General features: G+C 39.2%; 2 protein-coding genes across 2 annotated transcripts; both read right to left on the minus strand.

Annotated features, from left to right (window-relative positions):
* Positions 1-978: 978 nt before the first annotated feature.
* Positions 979-27,278, minus strand: RhoGAP102A (Rho GTPase activating protein at 102A). Its single transcript, XM_066395976.1, has 14 exons — positions 27,100-27,278; positions 26,806-27,006; positions 9,268-10,897; positions 9,049-9,188; positions 7,718-7,874; positions 7,561-7,665; positions 6,441-6,625; positions 3,668-3,895; positions 3,462-3,612; positions 2,984-3,410; positions 2,741-2,932; positions 2,224-2,516; positions 2,003-2,167; positions 979-1,939 (listed from the first exon to the last, which is right to left on the minus strand). Exons 3-14 carry the CDS (start codon positions 10,874-10,876, stop codon positions 1,245-1,247), a joined length of 4,347 nt encoding a protein of 1,448 aa, XP_066252073.1. The 5' UTR covers positions 10,877-10,897; positions 26,806-27,006; positions 27,100-27,278; the 3' UTR covers positions 979-1,244.
* On the minus strand, positions 11,982-13,671 carry LOC136413000 (UDP-glycosyltransferase UGT5-like). Its single transcript, XM_066396301.1, has 3 exons — positions 13,414-13,671; positions 12,329-13,364; positions 11,982-12,272 (listed from the first exon to the last, which is right to left on the minus strand). The coding sequence occupies exons 1-3, from the start codon at positions 13,652-13,654 to the stop codon at positions 11,996-11,998; spliced, it is 1,554 nt and encodes a 517-aa protein (XP_066252398.1). The 5' UTR covers positions 13,655-13,671; the 3' UTR covers positions 11,982-11,995.
* Positions 27,279-27,302: the final 24 nt, after the last annotated feature.

Genomic DNA, 27,302 nt, shown 5'->3' on the forward strand with positions numbered 1-27,302 from the left:
TCCGCTTACTACCTGAAATCCAAAATAACACACTGAAAATATACAAAGTATATGGATAAAGTTCTTTGAGTAACCTGGGAATATACACTGTATATGAATATACAGGGTGGTTCAACGAAAACTTTGCACCTCGAATTTCAGTTTTTAAAATAAAAATGTGCATAAACGCTCGGACTCGTCGATTTTTGATTCGAGGGAGATCACTTTTTATTGTATTTTCTATTCTTCAACTTTAACCCCTGAACGGGGATGACAGTTATTTCTAAAATTTTAACAGTAGTTGTACCCTGATTATATCCGACAAGTTTGAAGTCACTGCCGTTATCCACGTTAGTATGACAGCTTGTCAAAATCTGTGGAGAATTTATCACAATGAGAGGCGCAAATTTAAAAATGGTGGCAGGAAGACCTTTGAAAGTGAGATATTACTGAATCGTTTTGAAGGAAGCGAGTTTTACCCCTCAAATTTAAAGAATACGTTTTTTATTTGTTATCTTTTTCTTAAATAAAGTGGGTAAATAAAATTTTCAGGACAACTATCATCCCTGTTCAGGGATTGAAGTTGAAAGGTTGAAAATACAATACAAAAATTATTCCCTTTCAATAAAAAATTGACAGGTTTGAGCGTTTTTACACATTTTCATTTTAAATACTGAAAATTAAGGTGTAAAATTTTTCATTGGGCCACCCTGTACGAGGCTACATGAGGTGATGTGGCACGCTTGCCTAAAGTCTGGTGATTTCTCGATGTATCTACAGAAAATGGCAACAAGGCGTTGCTCATTTGTTTCCAAACCGCCATGACTGGTCGATACGTCACCACCCTTGTGGAAATGCGTCCAATGTTGCCATATATCAAAATAGTCAGGAGGTTTGAGACATTTTTTTGAGCTCATTTACTTTAAAGATTTTTTTGTTCACCTACAAAGCTTCCTTATACGGTGTGTGGTTCGTAGCTGTTAACAAAACAACGCGATCATTATATGGAAATATTTACACAATAATTTATTTTTACATTAAAAGCCCTTTTTACAATACGACTTTTAAAAAATACCCATTGCTTACACGTAAAACATCAAAAAATACCTCTGACTAGAACTCAAGAAAAATTATTGACCACAGCTCAATTTGAACTTTATATAACGTCATTTCTATAAAACCTAACAACGATACAAGCGACTGTTACCTCCTAATAACCATTTTTTACAAAAATATACGATTATGTTATAAAATCAATTCACAGTTTATTTGTTGTGGACGCTCGAAATGAGCTCCCTTCGCTTATATACAGGGCCAGCTGCAGCTCCCGCAGGGGCCACCATCTGCTCTTTCTTCTCCAAACTCTCCGAGTCTGGAATATGCCTCGTGGGGTGTCTAGTGTCCGTGTATCTTCTCTTTGTATATTTTTTCTTGTCTGAGACAGCGCTGCTGACTTGCGGAGCCACCACTGCAGGCGTCACCTTGGGCTTGGTCTCCACATTAATAATCCTTTCAAAATCCGCAGTTTTTGACTTCAAAACAGCATTTCCGATGCTGGTAATACTGGGAGTGAATCTGGGTTCCCTTTCTTGGAAAGTGCCCGCGCTAGCGCTCTTCATAATTTCCGCTCCGGTTCCGTACATGGCCTTAAGATCCCTCACTTTCTGTATAGTCTGAGGACTGGGGCTTTGAGTGAATGACACCTTTTGGATCATCGGAGCCTCTCTAAGCATACTTCGGTCTTTGGGGGCCGGTTTCAGCACGTTTATATCCTCAGGGATGTAGTTGACGGAAGTGTGAACGCTGTCCGGCGAGGTGGGAGGACTGCTGGTCCAGCTGGGAGGGGAACTGAAATGGCCTTGATCGGCTATGCTGGAGGAGACTGAAGTGGGAGTGTTCTGGAGAGGGGAGGAGTATGTAGTGGCTGCTGAAGAGCCTACTGCAGAATCGTAGCCTTGACCTACGAAGAGCAGAAAATAAAAGTTTTAATAGATTAACTTTAGTGTATACTACTTTACTGTACCTAAAGATAAGGATCCTGTGATTGGTTGAATGTTGGAGGCAACCGAGGAATCGCTGCCAACGGAGGTGTTCCTTCGTCTAGGGGGTACTGCAGGGCCCTTTACTACTCCCACAGTCATATGTTGTCTACCATTTTCCACATCTTCAATATAAGGAATGTCGTCATCTTAAATCAATAAAAGTTGTCAGCAGGGTCAATCAGTGGAAAGTTTCCTGCCGTACCAATGTTGTAAGAGACCCCTGGTTGGACTGGTATGGTCAAGCTAGCCGTCAGCACGCCACTGTCGTCCAAGACATATGGGCTGGACTTTCGTCGTTGTTGAAGTTCGGCCTCGGACATTCGCAGGACTCTAGTGACGTCCTCGTTTTGGGCAGATCCACTACTTTCCAGAGAGGAAGACCTAGCTTTTGAGTAATCATCATCTTTTTGAGAACCGCGGATCTTGGAGAGTAACCCATCCTCGTATTTTTCGCGTTTACGACGGAGGCTTCGTTCCCGAATTTTGTCTTTGTGCCTTAAGGAAAGAGCGTTTAATCAGAATGGCAGAGGTTAAGAGAAAATAAAAGAACATTTTGTGCAAAAACTCTCCATTTTTGGTACTTGTCCACAGACTCTTGAGATTTTGTTGGATGGATAGAAATTACTATTGGAGGTACAGGGGCATTTTTCTGAGGAACGAAATTGCATTCAACGAGGTCTAAGAGCTCCAATTTGAAATTACCTTTAGATGGCACTTACCTAATCCTCATGCCAATATTTGGGCCACCAGTGGCTGCCGTTTCATGCAAACACTCCTCTCTTGAATAAGTCTTCTTGGGCTCATTATTTTGAGGTTTAACATCAAAAGCATATTCCGTGGAAACCTCTGAAGTAGGATGTGTCGGAGTCCAAGGAGCTGAATTAGATTCCGAGTCCAGCTCATCAACAGACCTAAATTTCAATAAATTAAAATCCAGAATTTCCCCAAATGAAAAAACTCACTCATCGGCCGCTCCAAAGACGTCCCTTTTATTCAAGAGCTGCTCCAGAGCTTCTGGATGCGAATCCACCATATGCGCGTAAACTTCGTCTAAAAGTTCAGCGGACAACGTGAACACCTCCTTGTAATGATCGATGAGGGTCCTCACTACATTAATAATGTCGATTCTGTCTTCGGTCCGGTCCTGGATTTCCTTGGATCCCGGCTTGATGCAATGCAGTATGTTGGGAGCGAACACTGTAGCTAAATTATTAGAATCCATCTTGTTGCCAACTACTTCTTCTCCAAGGGCGTTTTTGCCATCATTAGCGTTCTTGGCCACAATCGCCAAAAAGCTGAGAAGTACGTATAAGGTGTCTCTATTGGAGGACGGCAACAGTTGCACCAAATGCTGGAGGGCTTCTAATTGCAGTCTTCGATTGCGTATCCCTGTTCATTCCGATTTTAGGCAGAGAGGCAAAATTATGAATTTTCGCTTACTTTGAGTCTGGATGAACGCGTGATATAATTCCCTGCACAACAACGGATCTGGCAAGTCCCTGAGGAACTCTTTCAGCAAATTGGCCACGTCATGGGGACACTGACTTTCGTCTATGGTGGTCTCCTTGCCGCAATCAAAATCGTCTCTTAACTGGAAATTGATTGTGCAATAGTGATTCTCAGGATGTAAGTGACTCGAGACTAACCTGCCTCAATCGCTTCTTTGAGGCGCTGACCCTAAAAATACCGAAAGTGTGCAGTCCGTGATGCTCCAAATGCCTTATGCACTCCCCAAGGATGTTGGGGACAGCTGTGTCCTCCTCGGACACTGCCCCAGGTATATCGGCGGCCGAAGAGCAGGACAGAGTGTCCAGCAGGCCGGGCACCGATCCGAGGATTCTTTCCCTGCCCATGAGGCTCTCGCAGGAATCAGTCTGGAAGCAAGCTCGTTTGTGTATTGATGACGCTCGTGACATGGCCGATAAAAATATCGTCAAGGTATTAACCTCGGTTATAATTGTTATGTCTTTCTTATTTTTAGATACATTTCAACTAGACAAACCGGCCACAAAAAAACCTGTTGCTAAAAGCTCACTGGAGGTAATGGTCGCTGATGGGTCGCTCGCATCGAGACGAATTTGAAACTATTGGAAACTCGTTTTCGTTTTACTCGCAGCTAAAAACAGCTGCCGCCAATCCACTTCGCGGGCTCTAAAAGTCATACAAGAACTCGCAACTATGCGTAATTCGATCAGTTTAAATATTTTCGTTTTGACGTAGAAGCAGTTAAATTTCTCCACACTATCATTAGCCCAAATTCGAAATTGGAGATGTTTGAATGGAAGCCAAAGCCATGAAACTGAATGAATTCGGACCGCGAATGTTCGAGGGAAAAAGAATTTCCAATTTGCCAATTTGATATCTTATCCTAATTCTAGACCCAAGGCCTCTTGCCCTAATGCTGAAATTTTCCTAATTGGCGCTGAAAATGGCGTAAATGCACTAGAAGCAAGATCCTCCACAATGTAGACAAAGTTTTATATAGTTTACATCGCAAAAACCACGCAATTAATTACCCAGTAGAGTTCAAGCTCACATCTAGCACCGGCCTTATAGGGGGGGTCAAAGCGGCGGAATTTCCCGGTCAGAGGTTTTTCTTGGGGGTAAGGGAGCGATGGTTAAAAATTCCGCTCATGGCCCAAGGCCTGCCCACGTAGGATCTATTGCAACATCCCTATTGTCTTGTTCAAAAACGTGCATATTCATTTAGCCAACTCTAGTGAAACATATGCAAAAACCCATAAAAGAGTGAATTAACGCATATGAAGACAACTGCAAAACTGCATCTAGCAGAAATGGGTGTTTTCAATACTAAGAAAACTATAAGCCTCCCAAGTAGAATTCAGTCTTTCACATTTCTTTCAATATTTCTCGATAGCTGCAGAGTTTTCGATTTTATCCTAGCAAACTGCAATAAACATTTCCTTAAATAAACCGTTTTGAGCAAAGTCGATTCTTTTAGGAGTTGTAAGCTGAATCAAAAACAACGTGCACGTCATCGCGATTTTGCTCCCCTTCGAAATCCCCTTTAGGGCCCAAAATGGCTACTTTCAGCTCTTTTGCTTAATACTTGGATAAGTTTCATTTAAACGTTAATATCCAGAAAGTGAAAGCAGGCGCCGTTTCCATCAGTCGCATTAGAGAGAAATTCCGCCCTTTTCCCTCGCTTTATACGTCTGCAGGCTATCCCTTCAAAGCAAGCGAATTTTGACGCGAATCTCAAAAAAATCCTAAAGAAAATTCCCACAGAAGATTATCTAGAAAGATGGAATTAAGATAAGATGGATAAACTGGCTGAATATACATCTGGAATTTTTATTATAATGAATATTATGTATATTTTGTGTATACCGGACGAACATTGGTGTCCCAGTTTCCCGTTACGCAATGACACTTCTGAAAATATCCCGCATAGTCATGTAACCAAGACTTAAAATCAACACGTTTCGAAACAAAATTCAGTTTGATTTGACAAGTGGACTCAAGAATGACGTCAAAGCTACAAGATGAAGCAACCAGCGACACGTCAGCGAATTAAGTAACCGAACATCATGGAGTTTTCTGGGTGTCAAATTCGGTTACTTTTATTCGGTTCTGCCATGCAAATGACAGGATTACGCTGACTTCTTGCATAGTGTAATGTTTCTCCATAATCAATTATTTGTCTGAGGATACTGAAAGTTTCCGCGTTGAGATAGGCCTGAATGAAACCAAAATAGTGGAGATAAATTCTTGCAAAAACTCCCCATTTGTCGACGATTTCGAAATTCGAAAGCTCGGGACGAGAGAACATTTGGACCACTATAAAATACAAATTAAATTTTTAAACAAGCCACTAAAATTTCGGATCGTGTTTTTTCATAAAATAAATAAAACGTCCGATAATAGAACGAAAATTATTTTAAAACCCATGCAGGAATTTTTCCAGATTTTGCTCAGGAAGGAATGTCTTGCGCGATAAAAACTCATCGACAAATCTTACGGCTTAGATTGCCTACACTATCGACGAAGTGGCAACTCCGCGATTGACGTTTGTTTATACGTGGCACTTCGCTCTATGACAGCTTTGCTGGCAGGTAAAGGAACAATGTTGCCGATGAAACGGGAAAAAATTGAGCCTTGTGGAAAGTGGAGCCTGCGGATGGCCCAGGGTGGTACCTACCTTCTCTCCTCTAGGCGAATCAGTAGGCGAACTAAAACTCGATCTCGATCGGTAAAAACTCATGGATAAATCTTATGGCTCAAATTGTCTACACCATTGATGAAGTGTCAAACTCAAGATTGGCGTTTGTTTATACACGACACATCACTCTTTGATAGCTTTGCTGGCAGGTAAGGGAGCAACGTTGCCGATACAACCAGAAAAAACTGACGTTTGGGGACAACTGGGAGTTACAGATGGTCCAGGGTGGTACCTACCTCATCTCCTCTGGGCGAATCGATAAGCGAACTAAAACTGGACCTGGATCCATGCCTGGCAATGTTGGCCCTCTCCTCTGGAGAACTGACCAAGTCCGTCCTGCCTGCACTTCGAAGCCTGTCATTTTCCACGCATTGTGTTAAAGGAATGCCGAACACTAGCCCTCCACTTGAATTGTGGCCATCTGGAATTCGAGTTAAATTTCAAGAAACGCTTTGTAGTGAAAGGGAACTTGTATATAACAAGCTCAGCATTACAATGTGCTTTTCACATATTTTCTGGATGAGACTGCGTCCGTTGGTGTAACACGAGCCGATAGTCTGGAAGGTATTTGTCAGTTGCATGGACAAGGATAAAAATACAATGCATTCATACGTGTACAACCAATGCCAATAAAAATTGCGGAAAATAACACGCGGTTTTGTTTTAGGCAGCTATTTTGTTGTATTTCGGACCGATGCTGGCAAATTAAATTGCTCGAATTTCTCTGGAGACGAAATTAATGTTACCTGCACAGTTTTTGATGCACACAATCGTGATATTCTAGGAATGCTAATAAATACATATTTAAATTGACGTCAAGAGCTCTCCCTCGAGCTAATTGATAGGTACACATGTGCTGTTTTGGAGGAAATTAGATTTAAATCCGATACGTGAAACCTTTCAGTGCGTGCACCACCGTGGAGAGCTTTGACAACGACATTTTTAGAGGTCTCACAAAGGCCCCCGTGGTCGCTAAGCAGAAATATGTCTCGCTGTTCCTAATGTTTTTGGAGCTTCTATGAATTGTGCTGCTATTAACCTGAGAGAAAGCTATTTGAAATATTTCCCGTCTAATCGCCAGGAAAACAAATAAACAGTGCGAATATTGGCAATTGAAAGGCCACGGTTTAATTATACATTACTAGCGTGGAGTACTCAATACTAACGCGAAAATACTGGTAATTGTTTCTTTATGGTGTCACGGTCTAAGCGACCGCAAAAATATTCCGCGCTATTTTCGACCTGCAAAATATTTTCGCAGTCTACCTGCGATAAGTCACATGTTGCGCTCGTTCACGTTTGACAAGATTGACAGCAGGAATTCCTGCCCGGCCGATCAAGCAGAACTCTCCTCACCTTTATCCAAATCCTTCCTGCCGCTGTCGAAGATACTGGTGGTGAAGGATTTCTTCTTCAGCCCGTAAGGCCGGCGCTTCTTTGCGGGGACCGAGCCGACGTTTTCTGCAAATTTACCGCTGATTTACTAGCTTCATGTAAATTTTGCTTAAAGTACCTGTAGGAACTTTAACAGTGACGCCCAGATTAAGGGCTTGCAGCTTCGCAATCGCAACTTTCTGAAGGACCTTCCTCTCCACTTCGGTTAAATGCAATAAATTGGTGTCTTGGAGAATCACTTGACGGCCCGAGACGCTGTTCCAGACACAATTACCCTGGATGAGAGGAAAAGGGGCTGTAAGAGCTAAGATAATTCTTTTCCCATCGAAATCTCCATGGTTGCTACTAATGTTAATGAAGCTATTTCGGGCATGGCGCTGTCCACGTACGAAATATGATTAGAATCGGGACGTCACTGGTTTTTCTTAAAAATCCGAAAAAAAGGATTCTTTACTTTGCTTAAGGGTTGTCTAAAGGGCTAAAGGGGGAAAGAGATTCTGCTCCTTAAATAGAAGTCAAGGTGGACCTTACGAGGGTCGCTTTAATTGCAGTTAGGGGGAATTGGTGCGTCCCAAAACCCCACCAATTTATTAAATATTCATTAATTATTTAAATTAACTAAAACATTAATTAATTTATATATTTGCGGTTCGTTTCTATCCGAAAAAAAAAATGTTTCTATTACATTATGTCCAACGCTTACAACTTATTTACATTATCCCCTGAAACCCACAAGAATTCTCCGTTTTTCTCACTCAAAAGAAGCGAAGAAAGGGTACATTTCAGCGTAGGCGTCCGACGAACTCATATTTCAAATTTATGCGTAAAAATTCCACGTTCTCGGTCAGTTTTCAAGCTCTCAAAGCCTCCGCTTAGTGACACCTCCATCTTTTATTTCCTCTTTCTCAGTTAGATCCACTATTATTTTAACGCATTTTCAATAAAAACCACTGCCACCGTTAGTAATTAAACAGGAATTAAAAATAAATCGTTTGTTTCCGAGAATACTGAAACTCAAGAGCCGACAACTATTTATATCTGAAACACATTGTGCGTGTACCGGATTCCCTTTTTTTTTAATTTCTACAAATTATTCAGCATAAAACAATAGATAAACGCACAAGTACATTAATGACAGTGATTAATAATCGAGACATGAATGTAGCGAACGCGTTAATAAAGTCAAAATTATTAATCGCTTATTGGTATATTTCTAGACAAACTGACGTGTATCAACGTCAGAACTTTTGTGGGAATTTGACATTGACATGTGTGTGGTCTAAAAATAATCTACCTTACACGTGCGAAAGCATCTTTACCGCACTTCCTGCATTCTGGCGACGTTCGGCGAACCGCAATTAATGTGCGATGTAAAGTATAATTTTATGCACTTGTTAGGTAAGTAATTATTAAGCCTAGTCCGCGCTAATGCTGTAAAAAGGGTCTTACCCGATTGGTCCAACTGCAAGGTGTCTGCGCAGGCCTTGTTTGGCTCTTGGACCTCGACCGAAAGATCTTCTTTGCCAGACTTCCCTGCTGCATCACACTTGACGATGATTTACTCTTCTGCATGGCTGTGGCTGTTACCGCTGCAACAAAGAAACCTCAAATCAACATATATTCAACTCAGAAACATGCCGAGAAAGGACAAAATGTTGCTTAACGAACCTTTATCTTTGTTGCCATGGTGCAACAAGTGGCTCAAGAACCCGTGGCTCCCAGACTTAACACTGGGGGGACTGCTGGGGCTGCTTTTGGACTCGACAATCCCAATGTCAATGCTGCTTCTCGCACTGGACACTCTGCTATCATCGGAAACGTCGTAGACCTCAGTGAATTTGAGGTCTTTATACGTGAGTATCCACTCATCGTTGGTTTGACAGCCCTTATTCAATCCATCATCATCCCCTGGCTTGGTTATCTCGCCCTTGGCCTTGATATTGCGCAAGTTTCTATCATAGTTCACCCTCTTGAAACCTACAGCCTTCTCTGAGTCAACGCTCTTTTTCCTGGCCATCCTCAAATACCTTTTGATAGTGTCTGAAACGCTTTGAGATACATCGTCATGGTCCACACTGGATCTTCTCCTGAACCGAAAGTCTCCTTCCTTATCCCTCTTCTCCTCCTCCTCTTCTGCCTGTTTCTTCTTAAACTCGCTCTCGCATTGTGCCAAAACTGCCTCAGGCACGGGAAGAGTCTGAATTCCCCAATCCCGATAGGTAATCTCTAAAGTCTCACTCTCGACCTCAATCAAAGGAGGAGGGTGCTTGGGGGAGTAGCTCCCTTTCTCTCTATATCCTCCTCCTAGAATTGACCGAGAATTGAAGCCCCTGGTAGGTGACGAGTGATAATCCCCAGCAGCATTATACCCGCTCCCCCCTCTTCTCCCTCTAAACCCTTTAGCTTTCCTGAGGTCAAAATATAACTTCTCCAAGGCTTTCCTGTCAGTCAAAAGGTCAGAAATGACCTTGTCTCTGTTGGTGTATTGGCCAAAGTACCTGGACAAGGTGTCAGTCCTTTGAACGCTGTCCCCTTGGAAGCTCACGTGAGGATGCAGAGTCTGGTAGCTGGAATGAGGGGAGACATTGGGAGAATAGTCTCGATTTGAAGGAGAGTTGTTGCGGCTCGAAACTATGTTCAAATGCGTTTGAAGCTTGTTGAATAATTCCTCGTAATTGAAGTCCCCAGAGCTAGTTTTAAGGGATGTGGGAGTGTTCGAAAGCTTCAAATACTGTTCTAGCATTGCTGCCAGTTCGTTCTCATCGGAATGTGCCTGATCTAGAGAAGCTGCAGAGGTGGACGGTTCGGTGCTCAAGAAGTCCTCCCTCATTTTCTTCAAGTCGAATTTCCCCTGAATTTTCGGCTCCAAGAACATTAAGTCCTTAGGACGCTCAGGCCGCAAAACATCCACCTCCCCCTCCGAAGCTGCCTTCCTGCAGCTGCCCCCCTTCCTCAAAGCGTGCTTGCGCTTCTTCCTGAAGCCTATGGCTCCGGGATAAGAGTTCTTCCTCCATAGCAGGAATTTCGTCTCCTTCTTGCACAGCTCTTGAAAATGAGCCTCGATCTTGGGGATGTCTTCGACACAGTTTTTCGCGCCCTCGGGTATCAACTTCCTGCCAGCATCCGCCATATATTTCCAGGTTTTCCTGGTGAGCAGCCATCGTTCTTTGGGCTTTTTCCTGCGCACAGATCGGCCCATCGTCACGGAATATTCGGTGCTTTCGGTGGAGGCACTCCTGCCGAAATTCTTCCGCTTGGAACTGGCCCTTTCTGCCATCACAGAGTTTGCCTAGAAGGTCTGGCAGAAATGCATCATGACGGGTTTGCATAAGGTCCGTTTTTATTATGAGCTCGTGTGTCACCGCCAGTGGCAAACAATCGGATCAGATAAAATGTGGATAATTTTTGGCAACACTTTTTGGATAGACGGGCGTAGGTTTTTCAGTAAGATTTTAGGCCAGTCAGCTGACAATGTGCTCGTCCGAAAGTAAATAGGCTATGACAGGTCAACTTGCATTATGGATGGTGTTTGGATGGGTGATATTTGATAAAATTCCCATGGGTGAATTTTGTGCATAAAGTCGGATTGCGATTTGTGACTACTGAGAGAAAATTCACTGATTCACTGCTAATTTGTCCGCACTAAAAGACACTCGCGAGCACTCGTACGAGTGGGGGTTGTTTGCTCCCCGGTTTTTCTCGGCGTGAAAATTTGCACGGCCGACCGCCCGGCTGACTCAAAAAACTGCGAGACACCAACTTGGAAAAGTGGAATTACTTCGAAACAAAAATATCAGATTTTGGCAAGAGATACAGAGTAGTTTTCGCAATGTTGCCACGTAAAAATAGACGGAAATTTTTAGCTTCGTCTAGGGTGGGCAAACGGCGTTGCAATTTCCCATTAATTATCCATTATTTGTTTATTGTTGCAAAAATGACCATGAAAAATTTTAGATAACCGTAACAGGAACGGAAGGCGTAGAGCCAGCCAACAGCCCTCCCAATCCAAGTAAATTTGTGGTGGGTAATATTAATATTTTATAAAGCAAAATAACGCAATGCCTGCTCATTTCAATTTTAAAACAATCTCTCATGTGAGACGCCTCTGATATATAAAAAATATTTGGAGAATGCGAAGTTGAACTTTCCGTTAGGTGCGTAAAAATTTCATTTCAGGATCAAATATTTCTTAAATATTGGATTGTTTCTATAGGAAGAGCGGCTCCGCACGCATGGCCTCCCAGATCGCCAGACTTGAATCCTTTAGATTATGTTTTGCGGACTCCCTTGAAGCCACTGGTTAAAAAAAACGGGATATTTGAAAACCTTTTTTAATATTTATTGTATTGTATTAAAATTTTAAAATAAATAAAAACACACCATATGTTTTCGCATTCTATTCCTTCTTAATTTTCCTAACATTCCTCCTCTTACAAACCGCCCATTTTATCAACTTAAACAAAACATAGTTGCTAACAAAGACCACGACCAATATCACAGCAATTACATCGAGCATATAGTACTTGTACAAGGGTAGTTGAATCCCTGCTACCCTTAAATGAGGTGCCCCTTTATGCCTGACCACATACTTAATCCAGTAATCAGCCAGTTCTATAGGCTTCATTGGCCGATCCTTAAGGAGGTTTGATCTTATTTCTACTGTTTCTTTGTACCTAAAAGTAGCAATAAATATTATCTTGATTAAAAAAATGAATTAACTAAATCTTACTTTGGATCTTCCAAAACTAGTTCCAAAGCCTCAGTGAGTCGTTTCTCGGTTATTTCAGCAAAAGGTATGGAAACCCCCATTCCTTTAGCTACTATCCTGGCAGCGTTCATTTTCTGGTCTCCCATTACCGGAAGGGCCAATACTGGTACCCCAAAATATATAGTTTCGGTGGTGCTCAAAAGTCCCCCGTGGGAAATAAACAGCTTGCAATTTTTGTGAGCCAAAATGCTTTGCTGTGGAAACCATTTTGAGATCAGGAAATTGCTCGGTTGGTTCTCCAGAATCTTCTCGTCCCACTTCCACAAAATCTTCTCCTTCCTCCCTCCCAAAGTCTTCAGCAAAGCTTTCTTGATTTTGTTCGACATCAGTGAGGGTTGTATGTTAGACCCCAGACTAAAGTAAATGACCCCTTCAGAGGCATTGTCCAGCAAATGCTTTAAGTCGTTAGGCAACTCTTTAGGAGGATTCACATGGAATCCTCCAATGTCGATCATATTGGGCACATGAGGGATTGCATCATTAATACTATCATGACCATTGGTCAGCACTAAGGACACATTATACAACAACTGCTCAAGCTCTGGAGCATCAGGGAAATATTTTTTCATTAACGCATTCTGTTTGGGGTAAAAGAACTGGTAGAGCAACAGGTTATGCACAGAGCCAAACACAGCATTATAGAGCCTCTGGAAAAAGGTCATTTCCTCGTTGAAGTTGAGCAAAAGGTCTGGAACATAGCTTGGATTTTCTGGATTGGCCACCAAGTTATTCACCCACTTGTTCGGACCGATGGTACTGAACACTATGAGATGGGCGTTGAAATGATGGGCAAAAACCTTCATGGCGTCGTTCCAGAATTGCTCCACTATAACTGCGTCGAAATGTTGATTGGATTTGAGCAATTGTTGCACTTTCTCATCGGAAAATGTGATATCTTTCCAGAAGTCCATCATAGGGCTGCTTATTAAATAGAGTTGAAAAAATGGGGAAGTGTCGCTGTAACTGAAAGGGTTGAAGAATTTTTGCTCCCTTAAGGCTAAAAACTCTCTGTTAGTCCCGGGAGAAAGCTCGCGAGTGGCACTTACAATCTGTATAATCGGTAATTTTGCTTAGGGTTATGTTGAAGTAGTTTTTAGGAGGATTTTTCTCTTCGTAGGCGGAAATCATAGTGACTTCATGTCCCAGACGGGCCAGCCCTTTCCCCAGCTCATTGCCAAGAAAATAGTGACTCTTTGCCGGGACTGGGAAGACAAACAACAGCTTCAAACCACTCGTTTGCCCCAACATAAGCGAGCCACAGACCAAAAGAACACTCAGACTCCACATTTTAGCAGGCGATCTCGACGATAGCACTATTGAAACTGAAACTCACGTATGAGATATCGCCGAATGATAAGCGCATACAAATTAATTGTTTATTTCATGGTCATAATTTGTTGAAATTGAAAAACGGTTGAAAATGCCTATTGATTAAGATTGAAAAATATTGCATAAGGATGATTTTACAGAGAGATTCCTATATGAAAATGGAAAGGAAAAATCCGCATAACCTGTCGTAATAAATTGTAATGTTGTTGTAATTAAGTTATCGCAAACAGTAATCTTTCGAAAAAATCATCTGAATATTTGAATTTAACGTTAATGTGAGCGAAGAATACTTGACCGGTTAGGCAACCCATAATACTCCCATTCCCGCAAGCTAACTCTGCCCATTGTCCAGATTTGTCAGGGACATTTCTGACGATTTTGAGAGGGGTATCAGCACTAAGTTCTTGAGAGACAAAAGAAGATATCATTAGAGCCCCCCAATAACGTGCGAAACAAAGATAAATAATCGCTTATATCAACAGACACCAGCATAAACTTTTCATAGAGAATATTTTATACTTTTGCTTTTTTATAATCAAAACATGCCCGAACATTATGAAAAATAATATTTTTCTTTCCGTTATTTTTAGAGGCGTTTATGCTTCGGCCCGGTAATCGATATATTTCGCGATGGAACCGTCTACTTTACGACTTTTCGCTTTACACGAGTTTTGTTTAACTTATCCAGATGGTATGCTGGGGATTATGCAACACCGGTCTTCAAGAGGGAATCTTGAAAGCTCTTATTTTTTTATACATACGAGAGAGTCGTTTATCTGCCGCATAGTTTAAGAGGAAACGCTTTCATTTCGGTAGGTAGTAAAACTTCCAAGTAGTCTTTTTTAAGACTGATCTGCTGGTGCATCGCATAAAGATTATTACTAACAGGAAAAGTAAACTCTTCCTGGTATTTTTATTTTCGAATGCACTAGAATTGTGTCGTTTTAAAGCTATTACTGACTGACATTTCCAACATTCGTGTTTCCCGTTACTTTACAGACTTCATGTCTTTATTTACACACGTTACTTTAATACGAAACAGGCCTAAGAGTGCACGTTAAAAAATTGAGGCAATACTTGTTTTCAGACCTATTATTTAAAAATGAATTCGCTAACAGCCCCCATCGAAAACATAACACCTCGTAACCCTTCGTACTTGGAAAAAATACATTTTTTTGAGCATCAAAAATATATCGGTCAAAATAATTTACCGCTGAAAAAGTACATTCAATGTCATTTTATGTGATATTTTGAAGTAAATGGCTCATAAATTTATTACAGATTTGGTGGCGATAATAAATGCAAAAAAAACACAAAAGTCCTGAATATTTGGATATTTATTATACTTATTCTTTTCTGTACATAATTTACGTTTATGATCAGGCCTCACCCGTCCGGGTAATCATAGCCATATAAACATAATCAATTATGGGACAGCATACCTTTTAATAATACAGGCATATAAATACAGGCAACACGTTATATACCTTCGTTAAACATTGACACACATGGACTTTGACGTTTTGGTGAATGTACCCTGGAGCTGTCTGGCGCATTCACCAAAATGTCAAAGTGCATAAATTTTAAGGACCTTTTTTACTAATAATAATTACATAGAAATGGGAAAATGGGTATAGAGTAATAAAATGTTTTCAACGAAGTAGCGGCGAACCGTCAGGCTTGCAACTCATTCCATTCTTTCAAAAAAACGGACGCCTCCTGAAATCTCCTTTCCTTTTTTTACATTGCTTAAGGTCCCTTGATTCACGATTCTTCAATGGAGAAATCTTGGTGAGCATTTAAAAAAAATCCTCACATCAACGCTATACAACTTAATCACATTCATACGCTTATCTTACAACCCATAATAATGAACGCACAGCGGTTTTTCGTTCCAACGTGTGTTTTAGTACTTTTCGCGTGGTTTAAATCAATAAACCATTAATTTTATTGGTAGGTGTGTTGTAAACTACTGTTTACACAGTCTAGAGTAAACCACCCTCAGTTTGAATAATCGAGCAATCCTAAAATACCCGAAAGTGCGTATAAAGGTACACGCCAAAGCCACACTTACATGCATAAGGCCATTATAAATAAATCAGTTTGGGCCGAAATTCAATTTTCTACGTAACCTTGATAGCAGATTACAATAAATAATCAAGATTCTATTTCGGTATCAATAAGTAAACGGGTATGTTTAAAACGATCTTGCTAATAAAGATTTATTATACAGAAAATATATATATGTACGTTCTGGCTGGTAGTGGGCACTAATTTTATATCTCTGTGTGTAATTGTATTGATTGCCAGTAACAGCATCATTTCCTCGCCCACTGGGAATTATCGCGACACTTGGCAACGTCGCGCTTAACATGACAAACACTGACAGCTCTACTACGGGCGTGGTCCGAACTGAGATTGAAAAAAGTAGCGCAGTGTTGCCAGACCCTCCTGAAAGTCCTGGGTTTACAATTACGCACGGCAACGTGAGAAAAAAAGGCAAATAAAAAGAGCTCCTAGTTATAACGTCATCAGACGCTTTCTCATAGTAATCTGCCGTGGAAATCGGTCTAATAAAAAGGCTTGGCCGTCTATTTAAAGCGCAAGCATGACGTAAGAGAATTTTTACACCAAAATTAATAAACCAGGCTAAATTTAGAATCTGGATTGGTACCCCGTGTTTATATCGGACCGAGGCCTCTCAGACTCGAAATTTATTTTTAAGCTCGGTCAGATGGTGGCTGCCCGTCCAGCTGTGCATTCAGGGGACAAATGCCGGAAAAATCCTTCCTGAAACCACTGGCAAATCTCTTCGTCATGATCTTGCAACGTACACTCGAACTCAATAAAACAATTACACGAATAGTGCAAAGAGAAAGGTTGCACTCCTAAGTGCGGCCCTGATGGAGTCCTGATGCACTGTCACCTTTGCTCCACTTTATCCAGGTCTATAAGATCTTTGCTAAATTTATTTCTGGATAGGTGGGGGCACCACCTTCTTGCCAGCGAGTCGAATTACTACAGGCCGCGTTTTCCAAACTTTCCCGAATATTAAGGATTTTCGCAATGTTTCCGGTAGAGGCCAGCAGGCATTGCCTATCCAGAAATAATGTTGTTGTGCTCTTTACAGTTCTCTATCCAGATGGTTATCTAAGGTGATAGATGGCGGAATGCCGCTGGACTGGGAATTTGGCTGGACAATTTACACATATTCACCGATTTTTATTTTTAGTTTTTGCATCACAATATTACCGTTACCTTTCCAAAGAGCTCTTGCCAACATTTCAAGGTGTAACGTCACCATGTAGTGTTTGGAACATTAGCCACGACAGATTGCAAAGCAACAATGCACCTTTTGAGGCAATAACGTCACGCGACGTTGTTGATCCAGATTCAAGTCCAAACGTGATAATTGACGGGGTTTTGCGTAACAGAGAGGCGAAAAATCGCATCTCTGGATCCATAAACAATCCGAGAAATCTGAAAGATCCACATGCATCGGCAATTAACTTTTTTTAAATCGGATATTGTTTATCAAACACGTCTGGACAGAAATAAAGCATAAAAAGGCACGATCTAAGGCCGATTTGCGCGCACTTTTGGTACCTATTTCCATCAGAGTTTGTTCGTTTATCATGTAGAGAGACATTTAATTATAAACGTGCACATGTCGCTGCCATTTGGAAACGCATTTAACCAGGAAATAACCTATGGTAACCTGTGCGTATTGACGTCATCAAATTATCGCCAACACATTTATTTTCAGGATGGAGGCTGAAGCATAAATTGCCGGAAAATTCCCGAACAGTTCCAGAAGAGAAAATCTCATGGTTGGAGGAACACACCTGTTTGTGCAAATAATTTAATTTCAGCTCAAATGTTTTAACAAAGGAAAAATAAAATGATGCGAGTAATTTTTGTAAAATTGGCAATGTTGGCTGCACGATTGCTATCCTAGACAGCGCCATTAGACAGGGTGTTTCCAAAAATGTGGGCAATATCCCGTCAATGAAAAGTTCTGGTCAAAGATTGTATTGAGGCTTATAAGTTGTTTTCCAGAAACTTACCGTTGCGGGAATACGGCTCTTCAAAATTTGATAGCGAAAATGGTATTTTCTACATAATTTTTCTTCCAGTTGATGAAATTTAATTAATTTATTTCAAAGGAATAAATTCCTTTTTAACAAATATAACACAAAACTGTTGTTTGTTTTGGTAACTAGATGATAGAGTAAAAAATACACGCAAAATTCCATTACTTTTGTAAAATACGCCCTTGAACAAATTGGTGTTTTTCTGGAAAGCGTCTCGGTTTACGTACATCAACAAAGAGTGCCTTTTTTCTAGGTGTACAGGAAATCTAATAACCCACACAACGGTTAAAACCCCCAAAACCTTAAAAGTTTATGAATAAAGAAGTTGAGAGTAGCTTCCCTCCGCCTCCCTGAAGACGTAGAAAGAGGTGTTAGGTCCTATCTTATCAACCTTGGTATGATACGCGAGTAATCCGAAATTTATTAAATTTTGTTACCTCGAAGAAAAGTTATTAAGAAAATACAACTTTCGCTATCAAGTTTTAAAGAACTGTATTTCTGCAAGGGTAAGTTTTTATGAAAACTATTTAAGAGCCTCAAAAATATTTTAAAGTTATAAAACCTTAAAGTTCTTTGACGCGTGCATAATTATATTTATTTATGTGTATTCCTGAAAGCACCATAAAATAAGGAAAAAATTAATCGAATTAAATTATGTTTTTAATAACAACAATACGGCTAAATTTGAATCGAATAGAAATTTCAAATTATAACAAATGTTCAAATAAAGTTCCATTATTGTCCAAACATAAATATCCTCTTTTCACCGTTTCCATGGCATTTATTTATTGTGTACCATTGCGATAAGTCAAAATCATAGCCGACTTATCAAAAAATATTTCAATGACCATAACTCATAGAGTATCTGCGGAAAATACCGAATACGAGGTATGTTCAAAAAATAACGAGAATTTAGTCATTTTGTAGGCTGTATTAATTCTATTTATGCGATTTTTCATTAGTTCAGTTGGTAAACACAAAAAAAAACAAAAACGTAAAAAAATCCCTAAGCAAAATGTGACATATTGAAAGTTTAGTCTGTTGACAACTTTCAAAATTTAGTCTGTTGACAACTGTCAAACAGTCACACAACAATCAACAGTCAACAATGTCTGTTGTATTGTGCTCGACGGGTGCGGCGATCTTTGAAAAATGGATCAAAGAACTTGCATCAAATTTTATTACAAAAATAGTGTTAGGTTATAGAAAGTTATAAAGATGTTTAACATTTCTAAAACCTAACTGCTATTTTAGCAGTTAGGTTTTAGAAATGTTAAACATGGCGTTTGGTGAGTCCACTATGAGCAAAACAAAATTTTGCGGATGATATACGTGTTTTCGAGAAGACCGTGAAAACGTCGAAGATGACAAGTGCACAGGACGACCCAGCACATCAAAAACGGATGAAAACGTAGAAAAGATGGAAGAAATAGTTATGAAAGATCGTCGAATTACAATCTGAGAGGTCGTTGAAGATGTTCGCATATCAATTGACTCATGCCATGAAATTGTTTCGCATGTGAAACGTATGACTGCAAAGTTTGTTCCAAAACTGTTGAATTTCTGAACAAAAACAGCGACGAATGGAAGTTGCTCAAGAGTCGTTTAAAGTAATCGACAACGATCCAGAACTACTGAAACATATTATAACAAGTGATGAAACATGGGTTCGTGGTTGTGACATCGAGAATAAGACGTAATTATCCCAATGGAAGCAATCTGGATTGCCAGACCAAAAAAAGCTAGACAAAGGCGATCGAATTTGAAGGTAATGCTCACAGCGTCCTTCGATTTTAATGGCATAGTACACCATGAGTTTTTGCCACAAGGCCAAACGATCAACAAAGAATATTACTTACAAGTTCAACGTCGTTTGCGTGAAATAATTCGAAAAAAACGCCCGGATTTGTGGCGAAACAATTAATGGCTTTTGCACCATGTTGATGCGCCCGCTCACACCTCATTGCTTGTTCGTGAATTTTTGGCCAAAGTCAATACTGAAATGATACCACAAACTCCATATTCGCCAGATATGGCTCCCTGCGACTTCTTTTTGTTCCCGAAAATAAAGATAACTTCGAAAGGTCGTTTTGCAAGCATAGACGAGATTAAATTCGCATCGCTGAAAGGGCTGAATAGTATTCCAAAGTTTGAGTTTCAGAAGTGTTTCGGCGATTGAAAGAAGCGCTGGCATAAATGTATCTTAACTAACGGGGACTAGCTTGAAGGGGACAAAATTGACGTAGTCGCATAAATAAAATTCTTTCTAAAAATTTAAAATTCCCGTTTTTTTCTGAACATACCTCGTATAATACATAGCTGAAAAGGGAGTTTTATGACAATTTTAAAAATATAAATATTCGATATTGCGTCTGTATGAAAGTCAAAAGTTTAACAGTTTATCTCCAAAAGCAGGACTTAACAAGAAAACCGGCAACACTGGTACGAAATTCTCAAAAAGTGTCTTAATAATGTCAATCCTCAACTGTCCATCTAAATGTCAATCCTTAAACTGTCAGTCCTTTATTCCCGTAACTGTAACCTTTTAAGAGTTATTTGCAGAAAGAAATACCACCAAATTCTTTTTTTCCGAATATCTTCGTAACCATTCGGAATTTAGCCGATATAAAAACAGATTATTAATTTGCTTTAAATTACGCATTTTTTGTCCTAATTTTGGCAATTTCCTGTCTGTTAGCGTTTCTGAAATCCCCATGCTGTTCATTCTTATCTGGGACAGACTGTACAAAAAAATAGAGGTTTCTAATCAAGAAGGTCGTAGTTTGAAGATAGTAACTGATGAAGCTTGGCAACACTGAGACCTCTATTGTGCAAGTTAAGAAACAGAAGACGATTAATGATTAAATGATTAAAAGCCTGAAGCGAGGCGATGCTGGACAATATGACGTTTAAGACGTTAAAATTTGACACTTCTCTATGAACCAAGACACAAAAGGGCAGCGCTCTATTGCCAGTTCTTCGAGTCTCACAAATTTCTTTCACCGTTTTAAGTGAACGAGAATCCTGCCGAATGGCAATGCTGCGAAGGTTGTCTTTCGTCTCTTCTTCATCATTTACTTTCGCGCCTGCTCGTTAAAACCTCTATTCCAGAGAAAATCACCACTAAATTAAGATCCTGATCTAACAGTACTAGCACGTGACTAATATTTGATAATCCCTCGGGATATTCCAAATAGTAATCGTAAAATAGCAGAACATCGCGGTGTGGATTTCGACGAGTGATGCGCCCACGCAAGTCGCGCCTGATGGCGGGTTATTTTGACCGTTCGGTCGATCATTTTCCAGAGCTGGATGCGATTCCCTCGGGATTTAATTAATTTTTAGAGCAAACATAACAGCTAAAAGTTTCATCAATGTCGGTCGATTCATTCGGTTCGTGTTTGAAATTTTATTACCGACTTTTGATGGCTCGGGCTTTACACCGAAATGTTTGTTTCGATTCGGTCGATTTAATCGTCATTATTTATTTTGGGTCCTAATTAGTTCCGATTCGCAAAAATTGGGACGAAATTGAGAATATCCCAAACGCATGAATTTCATGTGCGATGAAATTCATATAAAGCCTCGATGTTTAGGTTAAAAACCGAGCGATAAAGAAGAGAGGGGCGTCCATAAATCACTTGAAACCAGACTTTTTAGTCATCATCTAGGTGTCTGGTCGATTATCTTCGTTTAGTGGCACTGATATTTTTAGGACTTCAATTAGATTTTTGCGTATGTTTTTTCAAGATCGAATTTTACGATTCACGATTTAATATGACGTTCGGCGTTTTGGTTAAATTTAGCGTTTTCAAGGAAAAAAGGAGGGAACGGTTTTAACGGAGTGACGATTCTTTGCGCCTTGGTAACGTCCTATAATGCGATTAGAGGTCCGGCGTCAATCTTCTTTGCGGAAAAAATCATGTTCTGGGAACGTAAAAGTATTTATAACAATAGTCAAATTGACGATCATTAATTAGCACGATGCACAGTCTTATTTTCAGGGTCATGTTCCTTTCAACGCGAGACATACTTACATGACAAAATAGTTGGCAACATTTCTAGGAAATTCCTGCTGTATCTGCGTATAGGATTAGATAAACTAGTTTGTTTTCATGACTTTACCCAGACATTAGAATTTTTTTTTTGGTTACACACACTCACGCATGGTTTTCATACGAATTTCGGCTGAAGTTTTGCGCTAAACTGAATGTTAAATTAGGCCAATTTCACAAAAACGCAAGAAGTCCCCGTTCAAAATTATTCCGGGTTGAAAACCGGTAAAAAAACCTCGATTTCAAAATTTAGTTTGACAGTTCTAACACTCATTGTATAACGCTCGGATCGGTCGAAGACACACGATGGATGGTTCAAAGACCTTTATAGAAAATTCTTAGTTTACCTGCGTAAAGGATTAAGCAAACTGGTTTGTCTGCTTTCATGGCTTTACCCAGACATCAGAACTTTTTAAAATAGGCACTCACATTTGGACGAAGTTCGTAAATTTGATCGTTTACAATTCTTCCTGCTCAATGAATTAAAGAGTTTGGCTTAGTTAAGACTAAAACAGGAAAATTTTAAGAAAAATACATCTGAACTGCTCGAAGTGTCTTTCAAGTTACATTTACACTAAATTTACCACACCAATCAAAATGACTGCTTTTACAATTTTATTTTCAAATTCCTACTTTACCTTTTTTTGAAATGAAGTCATGATATTTGTAAAGATAATTAAATAATTAATGCCAGATGGTGAGTTTTATTTTCTTTTACTCAAAATCAAATAGTTTTTTATTATTATTGGTACTTACACCAAACCAGTCAAAATGACTGGTATATTTTTCTATGTGATGGAATGAGTTTTGCGAAGTTATAATAAACTATAAATACTGCGCAATTGCAGCACGATCAAAACAAATGATATGCGCCTGATAATGACACACAAATATGATGACAGTCCCTGATTGAATTTTAAGGGATGGCAGTTGTGAAACTTTGTTGAGAGTACTGGAAAAAACCATTTCTTTGGATAATAAAATATTCAAAACTATATTCTTTTAGTAAGAAAATTAAATACAGCGAGAAATATTATCCTATTATTAGTTTCAATTTATTTTTATAATTATCGCCAGGCTCCAAAATTGGCAAAACGAAAGTAATCTTCTGTGTTTTTGGAAAATATAATCCACATGCTTATTGAATGTTCGAATTTTGAAAATGACAAGTTTTCTGGTAGCGAAGGCAAATTATTTGATAACCAAAGTGATTCACGCAGCAGTAATAATAAGAAAAGAACACAAAGCAAAATCTATGTATGTGAAAATAGCGGCAAAATAAAAGTAATTTATAATTTTTTAAAAATATATGAAGACTAGAAACTACACCAAATATTTTTCCTAAGACCACTCATTTTAACTGGGTTAGTAAAAGTAGGTATAGTCAAATTGTCGATACATCTAGTGTTAAGAAAAAAAAGCAAATTTCTCCATTAAAAAAAACATTTCCCCCATCGATGAAACATTTCTGTCGTACTTCTGCCACCGTTTCTGTCAAGCAGGCCTTGAAAACAAAACGATATCGCTTCCATAATGGCGACTTCGCGTCTCCACTCGCTTCGCTCGTGAAAAATATCAAATTTCAGGCAAAATTTTGAAAAATAATTGCTAAATTGTGTGTTGAATCAGGTCAATTTCATAGAAATGTAATGAATGTTCGTTCAAGACCGTGCCGGACTGAAAACAGGTTAAAAATCGCCGTATCAAAATTCAGTTTAATGTGACAGTTCTGTGAATTGTTAGATCATCAATCAGACGGCCGAGGATGCACGACGAATGGCTGGGGGACTTTTATTGGAGGTTCCTGCTGTTGTGCGGAGAGGACCAGATAAATTGATTCGTTTTTATGGTTTTGCATATGTACTGGATTTTTTTAATAGGTACACAGGTCCACACCATAGGAACTTGATAATTTCTAATTTTACCTGTTTAATAAATTAAAAGAGTGTGGGTTAATTTATGTTGAAACTGAAAAAGTTGATGAAAAATACCTCTAAATTGCTCGAACTGTCCTTCAAGCTGCCTTTAAGAAAAGTAGCAAACTGTTCTATTTCAAAGAAGTTCAATTTCCTCTCTAAATGAAACATTCTTGTCGTATATTTCATCGCTATGACCCATCGAACTATTCATCCGACGCGACTTTTTCTTAGGTCCAATAGATCAAAGTCCGGGCGAATTTACCGGAAAGGCACTATCAATGGAAACCTTAATATAAAGTCAAAGTATTTCGATGGAGTTTTCGTGGAAATAATCTTCCAAGTGAAGTTGCCGGTACGTTAATCTAGTGGCCTTTCGGAACTTAGTGGCTCTAGTTGAAGTTTTAGCACGCTCGTTCTCGATTGGGTACGATGATATTTTTATTCCGCGCTTTCTCAAACGCACATTTTCTGATTTGCGACCAATAATGAGGCGATTTATGACTTGAAATATCCGCATGGAAACATAAACAAAACCGATTTCAAAACTCCACTGCAACGTGTTCCCTTTCTACCTTTCACAAAAATTCCTCCCTATGGGAACATCATTTCAGCTAATTAAGCTTTGAAAGGAAAACATATCGCTTCGTTAATTGCAAATCCGCATCTCTACGTGCTTCATTCTAGAAAAATGTTTTAAAAAAAATTCTGGGAATTGTATCATCTCGTTCGGGTAAGCCGAAAACGCACGATGGTCGGTTAGGGGGCAATCGGCACAGAGCTGGATCATCGGCATCTATGTACATGCAATGTTGTCAATTTAGCTTATGGCTTGGGGGGTTGTGGGTTTACGGGGCTACGGGGGTAAGTAACACTGGTGGAGCTTGTAATAGAAAATGACAAAAAATGCAGCTTTGTATAATTAAATGTTCATGAACATTTGCAGCAACCAATAGCAGCTTTGAGATATATTTTATTTATTTTTAAGAGAGCACGTTATGCCACACGTTAAGCTCTTCTAAAGGTACCTCACGTGTAATCACATTTTCGTGGAGTATTTAAGTGGTTTTCCAGGACTGTTTCTCGTTTACGTCTCCGTGAGGAATTGAGATCATTTAAATCTCGTTTAAGGGCTTAATTAGATATTTAAGCCGGCAAATTACCAGTTAGTTGTGGATAATTTCAAATAATGTGATCTCAGGGATAATTTTACTCGTCCGTTTCAGCCAAATATCTCAGAGGTAATTTATCAAATTGTCCTACAACCTCAACTTTTTCTTGACATTTGCTTACACGTCCCTGTACTGGTATGAAGATTGATATGGGCAATAATTGTTAGGTACGTTTGCCAATACTGTGGTTAACATGTGTTTTTCAATGTTATTGTCCTTTGGCTATTTTAAAATCTGTCTCCGCGGTCCAGAAAAAATACATCATTTCCAACGAGAAATAAGAATCTACTGAGATGCGAACGTTGCCGAAAACTACCCAGGACCGAGGCATCCATTGCCCTATTTTAAGTATTTTCCCATTAACCTAACCCGATAAAACCGGAATATTTTTATGAGTTTATTTGCCAAATTTTACATTTTTATTTCTGGCATAATGACAAAACTAATATCCGAAAACTGGGCATATGCCTGCAAACAAGGAAAAAAGACACTTTTTAATTTACTACATTAAAAACGACAATAAATATTTAGAAGACATGCCAGAGCCAAATTTCCTTAGTCACAGACTAAAAATGCAAAAAAAACGCGTATAGAACGGCCGGCCACCTACAGCGACAAAAATCTGTTATTTCTTGTATAAATATTTTTATTATGTCTGACATATGAATTCAGAGCCTGAGGAATCATTGAGCAAAAACACTCAACACGAGACTTTAAGTATGCAATTTAGATATAAAAAAATCTATGGTTTCATAAAGTTTAAACATCTCATGATATAAAATAGTCTGTCAGCTTGAAATCACCCAGATTGAAATAGATTTTCGAATCTATAAATCAAATTAATTCTCCTGTAAAATGTTCAATACAACTGCACTTAACAAGATCTATTTATAAGATATGAAACGAAAATTTGGGTTATTTATAATAAGCGGCTTCCTGGATCTCAAAACGAATAATTAAATTTAAGATTAATTCGTGTTTTAATGGCTAGTTCAGTCACACTGCGCATCCAAATTAAGAACAGATGTTGAGGTTTGTTTCAGGAAATCGCTTAATATTGAAATTGCTCCAAATTGATCTGTTGCTCTAAAAAAATATCTCACGACTGTCAGCCACATAGGTAGCTCTATTGCGTGCTGATTTTTCCTTAATCTATAATCGACTTCAATCGACGGTTGAAATGCGGTTTCAATTAAAGAAAGAATACGTAATATTTATTTTTGTTTATCATCAAAGCTTATTTTGCCCTATAAACGAGACTGAAACGTCCCGAATTTAGCACTTCCATTGACAGGCATGTAAAGAAAACGATTTTATTTCGCACCTAGTTATAAAATAAGCATTTTAATCTGGCCACGTCCTCAAACGAGCAAAATTGTTTCTCGGGTTTTATCTGTTTTCTGTCTCGATTTCCTAAAGGAAATATTTTTATCCAGCGCTGTTAATTTATCCTAAGTATGATAGCCAGTAAATCTTTCAATTTATCGATTTTTTTGATCATATATGTAGGTAACTACTAATTGAAAAATCGCCCTGAAGACAGGCTTATTAATAAACAAATAAATACGCTTTGTGTATGACGCAAAATCGCCTTAATATTGTTTTCTGTAACATTAATTCACATAGTGGGAAAAATAGTTGATTTTGGCAACGCCCGACTAAGTTCAAATGTGACATAAAACGTGCTAAGTGGATTATAAAATTCGCAATAAACATCGCTTTTATATTATTAAGAATCTGTTACTACAGCCAAGTCTGCTAGTAAATTCTCATTTTATTATTTATTATGCTTTGTACTTATAAGCTTCCATAAGAGCACGGCCGATCAATTTACCATATCACGTAGGCGTGGATAAACACGAAAATACTTACTTATGGTTTTCGATCTGGTCACAACCTTGTTTCCTGTGGACTCCATACCCATATTTGCTCGAGGTTTTAACGAAATTATGGTCCGCGAACTTCCTACATCACTGCTACGTGCCACAGAGATCATTGATGATTACCACGATCAGGCATCACAGATAATCACAATAATTCTTCAGTTTTTAATTTCTCTCGCAAACGCACTATCTGTGGAAGAAGGACATCTTTTAGTTTTTGATGTGAGAAATATCACGATTGCTCTACAACTTAAGGTTCCAACACTCCTTTAAATAGTCATACCTCCAAATGTCCAATCAATCTTAACGATTTCTTCAAGAAATTCAACGGAACTAAAGGAAAATTGTCTTTTCAGTCACTAAATCTGACCTCGCGTGTCGACGACAATTCGCGCGTCGAAACTCAAAAAAATTATTTTTGGAACCGCCGATGCACTTGCTGTCCGAGAGAGTGAAAAGATACGACTAAATGTTTAAGTTTAGCTT

Source organism: Euwallacea similis, chromosome 13 (assembly GCF_039881205.1).
Source record: "Euwallacea similis isolate ESF13 chromosome 13, ESF131.1, whole genome shotgun sequence".
NCBI lineage: Eukaryota > Metazoa > Arthropoda > Insecta > Coleoptera > Curculionidae > Euwallacea > Euwallacea similis.